This window comes from Octodon degus, unplaced genomic scaffold (assembly GCF_000260255.1).
Source record: "Octodon degus isolate 3935 unplaced genomic scaffold, OctDeg1.0 scaffold00191, whole genome shotgun sequence".
Lineage (NCBI taxonomy): Eukaryota > Metazoa > Chordata > Mammalia > Rodentia > Octodontidae > Octodon > Octodon degus.
In genome coordinates, this window is record NW_004524767.1 from 1,208,835 (window position 1) to 1,218,974 (window position 10,140).

General features: G+C 36.1%; 1 protein-coding gene across 2 annotated transcripts in view; it reads left to right on the plus strand.

Moving 5' to 3' along the window:
* Cenpc (centromere protein C) overlaps window positions 1–10,140 on the plus strand; it is a 65,065-nt gene that overhangs the window by 882 nt on the left and 54,043 nt on the right. For both annotated transcript variants that reach the window (XM_023704195.1, XM_023704196.1), the window contains exons 2-5: window positions 1,292–1,338; window positions 2,545–2,615; window positions 5,288–5,382; window positions 8,128–8,227. In XM_023704195.1, coding sequence (XP_023559963.1) covers window positions 1,292–1,338; window positions 2,545–2,615; window positions 5,288–5,382; window positions 8,128–8,227 — 313 coding nt within the window. The remainder of the gene's footprint in view (window positions 1–1,291; window positions 1,339–2,544; window positions 2,616–5,287; window positions 5,383–8,127; window positions 8,228–10,140) is intronic.

Genomic DNA, 10,140 nt, shown 5'->3' on the forward strand with positions numbered 1-10,140 from the left:
TCCACTGAGCCATCTCTTCAGCCCCCTATATATCACTTTTTGTTTTGGTCTGAAATCAGTGTGCCCAGAGGGGAACTCTTGATGATTGTCTTTTGCTCCTCTTATTCTTTTTCCCACTTTCTCTTTATTTTGAGAAACAAGGTAAGCTGTATCTTATAGTGTTTCACTTTTAGGCAATCATGTTTTTGATTAGTTTTCCATATTCTCCAATCAGTGTAGATAGTACACCGTGTTAGTTTTAAGAGTCTAGTATTGCAGTTGTGGCATGAAGATAATTTTCTTATTTTTGTTATTTTCTTCTTTCCCACCTTGGACATTAGTTTTCCTTTGATCTTCTGTTTTAGAGATTTAAATTTTGGATGATTTCACCCAGATACTAGTTAAATTTGAGAGGGAAGCAGTAAACACTAATAGGCAGATCTATATTTAAGAATAAGACAAGCATGGGACTCTATTCTATAGGTTTTACTCCCTTATCTCACTTACTACATCCATTAGAATTTCTGTTCTTTTTTTAGGTACTAGGGATCAAACTTGGGACCTTACACTTGCCGGGCAGGTGCTTATGCCACAGAGCCATCTCCCCATCCCTATTACCTCCTTTAGATCTTGGGTTTACTAGGACTGCATCTTCATGGCTTCTCCAGGAAGATAAACTGTAAGTCCTCATTGAGGAGTTGCCTTTGAGCTCTTGTTATACTATTGCTGCTTTCATTTTATCATTCTTCACTTGCTCATTTATCATTCTTCATCTGTTTTCCATCTTCTGGAAATCTTTTAATTTGCCCACATATGTTTTTTGGGTTTTTTTTTTTTTTTTTGCAGAACTGGGGATTGAATTCAGGCACTTGGGCTTGCCAGGCAAGCGCTTATTCTGCTGAGCCATCTCCCCGGCCCGCACATATGGTCTTTTTTTCAGTTTTCTTTTTCATTGTTTTATAGTGTTCTTTATGATTATCTTAGTGGAATATTTCTATGTGGAACGAATGTAAGATATTGTTAGTTAACCATCTTCAATGACTAGGAACCCACATAGATGAAAATGTATAGTAGATAGGGCAGTATAAGATCAGCTTGAGGGAGGAGGTGAGGAGTAGTACAAGAAAGGTTTAGAACTAATACATATGAGGCACATTTCTTTTTCACTTGATTGAGAATTGTTTTTATAATATAGTGGTTGATTAACAGATACTTAAATAAAATTTTGTCATTCCCATGTTAGAATGAAATTACGTTGGAAATAAGTTATATTTGATTATATTTGAAACAAATGTTTAATTTTTTTTTTTAGGATCATCTAAAAAATGACTACCGAAGAAGATTTTGCCGGCCTTCCAGGTGATTTTTATAGTGAAGATAACTTTTATTTTCATCTTGAGAAAGTCAATTTTTAAGTGAAGAAATAAAAAATTATCACTTCTGAGTATAAAATAATGATGTCTGCCCACTAAGTATAGTTAACTTAATTATGTTATACTAAGAGAAATGTTAATACAAGAAGTATTGACTTAGTGATAGTGAGAAGAAAATTCACTTGCATAAAATATAACAGAAGGACTCCCAGTTCTAACCAAATGACAGTCGTGAGAAAAGTGTACTGTAGAATGGATTGAATGTGGTAATATTACAAAGATGCAGCGTAATTTAGTAGGGAGAAAGAAGACAGTACCTGCTCTCATGCATTCACTGGGTGCTTATTTGGCCCTTTTTTAACTTGTAAAATCTGTACAATTAAAATTTCTAAGTAAGTAATAATAATGAAATAATAGCATTAACTTGAAGTATAGACAGCCACATAAGAGATTAAAGGATTTGTGTGTTGTAGCTAGTAAGGAACACCTTGAAGTGAGTTACTTCATATATGTTACTTTTAAAACTCTGAATAATAATAGGATTGTTGTAGGTGAGGAATCAGTAAGCTGTAACCCACAGATAGTAACGTGTTTTAGTATTGGAGCATAGCCATGCCCATTTGCTTACATATTGTCTATAGTTTCTTTTGAGCTAGAATGTCAAGAGTTCAGTAGTTGTGACAGACTTAGTAGTATGCAGGTCTAAAGTATTTACCCTCTGCCCTTTGAGCAAAAATTTCCCATCTTTCTTAGGGGTACATGTGAGAATTTTATTGTGATTGAAATTCTGTCTTTTAGCAGGTAAACATTAAGCTGTGCACCTAGTACAGAACATTTATCAGAGAGGGAGAAGATATTAACATTTCAGGACCAGTTAATTGTATTTATTCAAAAAAGTTGATGTGCTTACTAAAATATAGCAGTAATCCAAACCAGTTTTTTGATGTGGCTGTTCAATTCTGTAATACAATTGTTTATGTGATAAAACTTTATGTAGATAATGATAATATTTTCCTTCATAGTACAAAGGGATGAGTTTATTTGTGAGAACTTCTAAGTTGTCCAGTACATTTTGCAAAATAAAGCCATTAACATTTTATAGTGAGCTGCAGAGTTTTCATTTATTACATAAATAATATAAATGACAGAATTAACTTGCAAAAATAATGTTTTTCTCTTTCTTTTTTATTAGGGTACCTGACATTAATACTGACCAAAGCCAGAACATGCTAGAAATTTTAGAAAACTGTTTTGAAGAAAAAAGTAAGACTTCATTTCCAGATGTACTTTGAGGGTTGGAATGAGTAAAAATAAAATTTGTTGTGCTAATATCAAATGTAGCAAATATTTTCTAGCATTTAAATACAGGGAAAACATTTTCCTTGGAATTCTGAATATGCATGCAATCCTTCCTGTATACCAAGGGTGATACTAATTTTTTAAAAACCACAGTAATTTGACAATAATTTGACATCCATTTCACAGTAGGTTTCTGTGATCTTGAAGCCCGTACATAGTTATAAGAGAATTTGGTGTATAGGTTGAATATCACTAGTCTGAAATTCCAAAATCTGAAATGCAATGTCAGAAGTGGAATATTCTATATCATATTCTATATTATAAAACTTAGCTGAACATATTGTATAAAATCATATTCAGGCCATATGTGTGTGTCTGTGTATGGTGTACATGAAATATAAGTTTGTTTGTTTGTTTTTAATGTATTTGGTACAGTGTCTTACTACGCAGCTTGGACTTGTAGTGATCCTCCTGTTTTCAGCCTTCCCAGCACTGATTACAGTCATACACCACCATCCTCGGTCTTGGCCAGCACAGCACACCTAAGGGTAGAGGCAGGATCAAACCCTGGTCCCTGTGCTCGCCAAGCAGGTGTTTAGTCCACTGAGTTATCCTGCCAGACCTTTGAGTGAATTTTTTGTTTAGACTTAGGACCTGTCTTAGTTACTTTTCTCTTGTTGCTGAGACAAAATGCCACACACCCAAAGTTAATGGAGGTAAAGGCTTATTTAGCTCACAGTTTGTAGAGGTTTCAGTCCATAATCAGGTGACTCCAAGACAGAGGGGCAACAGTTCATGGTGGGAGAAAATACCCAAAGCAACAAGATAGAAGAGAGAAATAAGCCTCCCTTGTATTGCATGTATGCTACCCACCCGAGGGCAGTTGTAGCAGTCACACTCCCAGCATGGGACTCAGAACAAATTATAAATTATATTCAGCTGCCTCCAAAAAATACCCAGTGACCAGAATAGGCTTTGTGGGGACTTCTAGACACAATCATAACAGAATCTATCCCCAAGATACTTTTTTAAATATATGTAGACATTCCAAAATCTGAAAAAATTTAAAAATCAAAATTATTTACTGATCCAGATATTTGATAAGGGAAACACTATATTGGAAGTAAGTGCGCAGACTTCTTGAGATTCTTAGAGTTTGAGATAATCTTTGATGATTTTCATAACTTTAAAGTAAGTCACAAATTTTGGCAATTTTTTTTTTTTTTTTTTGTGTGTGTGGTACTGGTTATTGAACTAAGGACCATGCACTTGCCAGGCAGGTACCTAAGCTGCTGAGCTATATCCCTGGCTGCAAAAAGTTTTCTAAGTGATAATCAGCATCAGAGTAAGGACAACAGGCCAATGAAAGGTGCCAGGTGTGGAGGCACATGCCTGTAATCCCTGCCCTCAGGAGGCTGAGACAGGATTACCATGAGTTTGAGGCAAGCCTGGGCTACATATATATAGCAAGGCCCTGTCTCAAAAAAGAAAGAAAACATGGGGCTGATATAGCTCAGAGGACTAAAGTGCCTGCTTAGGTAAGCACAGGGACCGTAGTTTGATCTCTGGTACCACATGCCCACCAGCCCCACCCCCAGAGCAGTCTGAGTGGGCCACAGAGGCTGCGCAGTGGCACATGACTATAATACCAGTGCTGGGGAGGCTGAGAATAGGAGGATCGCTATGAGTCTGAGCTGTGTAGTGATACCCTATAACAACCAAATACATTAAAAAAAAAAAAAGAAAAAAAAGGAATAAAAGATTTTGGATGTTAATGTTTCATTGCACTCCAAAAGTATGTGTTAGAAATTTAATTCACATTGCAAAAATTTGAAGAGGTAGGACCTTTGAGAATTGATGAGGTCACAAGGTGTTGCGCACATGAAGAGATTAACGCTAATATAACTCTTGTGGCTATGAGTGTGATTTCTTGCTGACTGGCATATTCTTACCTATCTGCTTCCTGCCTTAGAATGACATAAGAAGGCCCTTGGTAGGTGCAGGTGTGATTTTGCAATCAGTCTTTAAAACTGTAAGAAATGATTTTCTGTTCTTTGTAAATCACTTCAGTATCAGGATTTTTTTTTGTTAATTTTTCCTGTAGTGTCAAGTATTGAGCCTTAGGTGTTGTGCTTGCCTATGCTTGTACTCTATCACTGATCTACACTCTCCAGCTTATTCTCAGCAGAAAACAGACTGAGCTTGAAAAACTAGCTCTCTGTACAAGCTCTGAAAGAAGAGTTGGCATATAGTTCTTTAAGAATCTTTTCTTTCTTCAGGTTCTGATATCCTTCAGGAACATCGGAATGTTGAATTAATATCAGATTTTTTTGTTTGTTTTTAATTGTGGCATTGAGGATTGAACTAAGTAAGCCCTTGCTCAGCATCTTACCATTGAGCTATGTGAGTCCTTTTTAAATTTTGAGTCAGCATACATTTTCCAGGCTGCCCTCAGACTTTCGACAATTCTGGGATTACAGGTGTATCTTATAGAGCCAGTTAGCCAGATAATTCTTTTTTTTTTTTTTTTAATTCCCCTCCCCCCCATAGTTCTTTATGTGTCCTATAGAACTACTTTGAATTGTAACCAGTAGATGCTGTATTAAATTCAGTTTCTAAACTTTCATGTGTTTTAGGTTTTATTGATGATTTTATCACAAGTTCTACAAAATCAGTGCTTTATTCAACACCCAAAATAAAACACAGTGGTTTTCAGTCACCAAGCAAAGATGTAAGTAAAAAAGAACTGAGTTTTATGTAATATTTTAATGAATGAAGCTATATACAGTGTACTTAAATACATTTTAGTTGTTTGTCTTATTCTAGAAAGAGAATCCTGTGTTGCCATTGAAGGTTTGTAACATTTGGGAGGGTTTAATAAACTATTTGATTTAATGTTTCCTATGTTTGAAATTGGTAATAAAAATGACAAATCAGAGCAATTTTTCATTTCTTATAAAATAGTACTTTATTAGGCTTTGAGGGATGTAGGTAGTTATTGAAGTTTCTGATTAGGTTGACACTTGAGCTATTTTCTGAAGAACAAAGCCACTCTTGCTATTCAGGGAAACCAATTTTGTTCATTTTATGTCTTATGAGGATAGGTTGATTTGACTATAGAAGATAGTAGTTTTGAGATAAGGTCTCAGTATGTAGTCCAGGTTGGTCTTGAACATATTGTGTCCGCCTGAGTTGTACCCAAAATCATGATCCTGCTGCCTCATTCCCCTGGGTGCTGGGATAATACCCTGTGCCACTATGTCCAACTTGTAGATTTTCAATAACAGCACTACCACCACCCTGCCACTCCTACCCTTTCTGGGATCAAATCCAGGACCTAGCATACTTTAAGCATATGCGATACCCATAGCCTTACAGGTTTGAATTTCATGTCCAACACAAATTATTTAAAAGCGCAGTACTCACTGGAGAAACCATCCAGTGGAATGAAAGTCACGAACAACCTGTAGACAAGCAAGTAGCATATTAAACCTGTATGTGTCCTTTTGGTCCCAGGGAATGAAATACAGCCGTTTCTTTGAGAATTGAGGTTCTATGATATGATAAATTACAGTGAGTTTTGAAAGTTTAAATCAACTTTGCGTTGCCTGAGATCTGTGTGTATGTTCATGAATAATAGTCATTATTTCCTTAAATGTTTTCTATCGTCTAGGTATGTTAAAGGTTCCTGTTCTGTGAAGGTTGTAATAGGTCTTAATAAGCCAATACACTTGCTATACAGCTAGTAAAAAAAGAATACAAATGTAATCTACTTTTAGAACTAGGCATAGCTGTGGAAATAAGGACTAGCATGTAATTTATAGCTGATTTTCTTTATTTCTGAAGTAAAAATCCTGAGTTCTTTATTCAGTATACCATGACTTAATGGAGGTTTTTCACCTTGACTAGTAGGTACAGGCATTACTCTTGGTTCTGTGTGACTTAGGATTATTTCCCCTCAGCCTTCAAGTATTTCTTTCTCCAACCTTGCATGATTTTCTCACATGCCTCTTCTATCAGTCTACATGGGATAGACTTGCTTGAGGACGATTTGTACCTCTGTAGTTTTTCCTCAGTGTCTACTACCTGTCCAGTACTGTAACATAAAAATTCTAACCATCTTGACCTCAGCTCTCCAATTTTATCTCCTCAACTGACAGTTTCTCTTGCCTATGCCATAACCTGTTAAGTTCTGGAGATCAGGTAGTTTTATTTACCATTGATAAAAGTACATCTTACTGGAAAGCAAAGGTCTATTACAATGACTTCCTTTTTTTAAAAAATGTATTTAGAACAGGGTCTTCAGGGTCTCACTACTTAGTGACTCTTAGTGATTCTCCTGTTTTTAGCCTACTGGGATTACAGGCATGTGCCACCATGCCCAGTCTCAGTGCACCCCTGGGGGCGGGCCCGGTGTGGCGAACTGGGATAGAACCCTGGCAACTACATTGACTTCTTGATGAGAATAGAAAAGTATTTTGAGCCAAATGATGGCAAAATTATGACTAATTAAAATTTTTATGAGATCTAGCTGAAATAGTGTTAATAGAGAATCCATAATTTTGAATATGTATAAAAAAGAGGGCCAGCTAGATATCTCAGCAGATTGAAGCACCTGCTTAGGTAGACTTTAGTGGCCAGGGTTCGATTCCCAGCCTGCCATGCTAGCCCTGCCCCTGGGGCATGCTGAAACGGTGATTAAGATTGGATGTGGTGGTGCATGCACCTGTAAGCCCAGTGCTTGGGAGGCTAAAAACAGGAGAATCACTAGCAGTCTGATCTACATAGTGAGACCCTGTAGACCCTGTACTAAATACACTAAAAAAAAAAAAAGAAAAAAAAAAAAAAAAAACAAGAGGCCTTGGGATATAGCTTAGTAGTAGAGCACTTGCTTAGTATGTGCCAGCCTATGGATTTATTTAATCTGTTCCACCACATACACACAAAAAGATATATTGAAAAATACAGGTTCCACTGTATGTTTGTGCTAGTCTTGTAAAATGAGTTCCTGTTTGTTTGTTATTCTAACATCTTCTTATAAAAAGTTGTGTTTCTTCCTTACATATTTGATAGAATTCAGAAGGAGTTAGCTGTGTAAAAAGGTTCATTAAAATGATCAGGACTCTTGTGTTAACACTTTCCTGCAGAGAGAAATTCCTAAATACTGTGTCAGATTAGATTGGATTGGATTGAATCAGATTTTCTTTGTATCTATTTTGAAATCTTTATCAGTGGGATTATTAGGTATTTCTGCAACTTGGCTTCTATTTTAGTTAACAAAATCACTTATTCATGTCACTTTGTTTCACTGGTCTATATGTGATGTTACGTAACTGTATTGTTTTTTGTGAGTAGTCAATTTTGTATACCTTAACAGTGCTTTACTTTAAAATATTTCCTATTTTTAGAACAAATATGTTATAATCGGATTTGATAATTTAATAAAGTAGATCAAATGTGTTTCTTTTATGCTCAGTGCCAAAAATCATACCCAAAGTCATTTCCAGTTTCTTCGAGGGAGAAAGAAGCATCTCAGCCAGACCTTATAGAACCAAGTGAAGCTCCTCATAGATCAGGTTGGTAGCATGTCCATGGGTGTTGTTTGCCTTGATGTAATGAAAAAGTTGGAAATTCCAAAGTTCATGCATATGTTGTTTCAAGTGACAAAGTCAGGGTCAGCCTGGGTAGAATTGTGAACATAGATCAGTAGTTTTTTGATTTTTCAAGTCTTAGGTTAGTATTTTTTTCTCTCTTTGTTCCATTTCCTTTAGTCAGTGACATAGGTTGCTGTTTATAGAAGTTTTATCTTCAAAGATGGGCATGGTAATGCATGCCTGCAAGTCCTAGTATTTAGGAGGTTTAAAGTAGGAGGACCTCAAGTTCAAGGCCAAAATTATAGAGTTCAAGGGCAGCCAAAATTACAGAGTTCAAGGGCAGCCTGGATTGTGTATTTAAGAACTTGTCTCAAAAATAAAAGTTTTATTCTGATTTTTCAAATTAAAGAGTTTTTTTTTTTTTTTTTTTTTTTCTCCCCTGTACTGGGGATTGAATTTAGGGCCTTGCACTAGCCAGGCAAGCGCTTATTCTACTGAGCTATCTCTCCAGTCCCTAAAGAGTATTGTTGTATTTGAGGTAAAAATTAAAGATTTAAAAGGAAGTTCTAAGCATTGCTCTTACCATCCTGTTCAGGTAATATGAATTATTTAGTATCTTCATTAGAGCACATAAGTGAAATACAGCACATGCTTATGTGTTTGTGTCTTAGTGCTTTGGGAACAGGCTGTTAAAATTTTCTTTCACACAATTAATATTAATAGTGTTTTTTACTTGATAGACTATTCAGTCTATATTTTGTTGATACTTAGTGATCTCATTGTTACTTTTTTTTCCTCTCATTATTAAGGGCCTGAGTTCAATCCCCGGTTCTGCCAAAAAATCCAAATCATTACTTTAATGTTCATTTCCATGATTGTTGCTGGATTTGAGCTGAGACTTATATGTTTCTTAGGATTTGCTTTTATCTGATGATGTGACTTATCTGTGACTGTCTATCCATTTCATTTGTCTTATTTTATTTTTTCATAAATGATTTTGATTTGAACAACCATTTTTCAGTAATTTATGTGATGTTTTTTCAAATGGTACTGTTTTTGATTATTGTATTTTTTTAAATCCATAGATAGGTGACATGTTAAAATTGTCAGATATATGATTTCTGTAGGTTTTGATAATAAAGTCTTTACCTTAATGGTATATGTAAAAACTTAAATTGTTGCTCTTTGTTTTTTCCTTTTTATTTTTTTAGGGAAGAGTCTACAGAGTTTTCAGGGTCTCCCTACTAGATCAAACTCCTAGTGATCTGCCTGTTTACAGCCTCCCAAGAGCTAGGATTACAGGCGTGCACCACCATGCCCAGTGTCAGTTGCGTCTCAGTGTGCCCTAGGGGCGGGCCTGGCATGGCAGGCCTGGGGATTGAACCCCTGGCCGCTGCGCCTGCTTGCAGGTGCTGCTTTAATCTGCTGAGCTATTTGGACAGTTCTGTGCTTTCTTTTTTAAAAGCTTAAGGCTTTAATTCATCTAGAATGGGTTTGAGGGTAGACCATGTAGTTAAGTTAGCTTTCTTCCGAGTGATCAGTATCAGAGCCATTCATTAACATCTTCTGTTCTGAAAGTACTGCTTGAGTCATGTGTTAACTCATATATAATTTAGTACACTCTTGATGTTTCTTATGTTAATACAATACTTTTATACTGTAAGTTTACAGTACGTACTGATGTAAGATAAAAAGGTTAGGTACTTTCACCATTCTCCCTACTGGCTGTTCTGAAAGGTGTTTTTTTTTTGGTGGCCAGCTCAGCCTGTGCTGGGAGTGGGACTGGTGCAGCATGTGGTATCAGGGATCAGACTGTCGTCCTTGTGCTTGCCTAAGCTTGCCTAAGCAAATGCTTTAGACCGTTGAGCTATCTCGCCATCAAGTTGTTTTTCTTT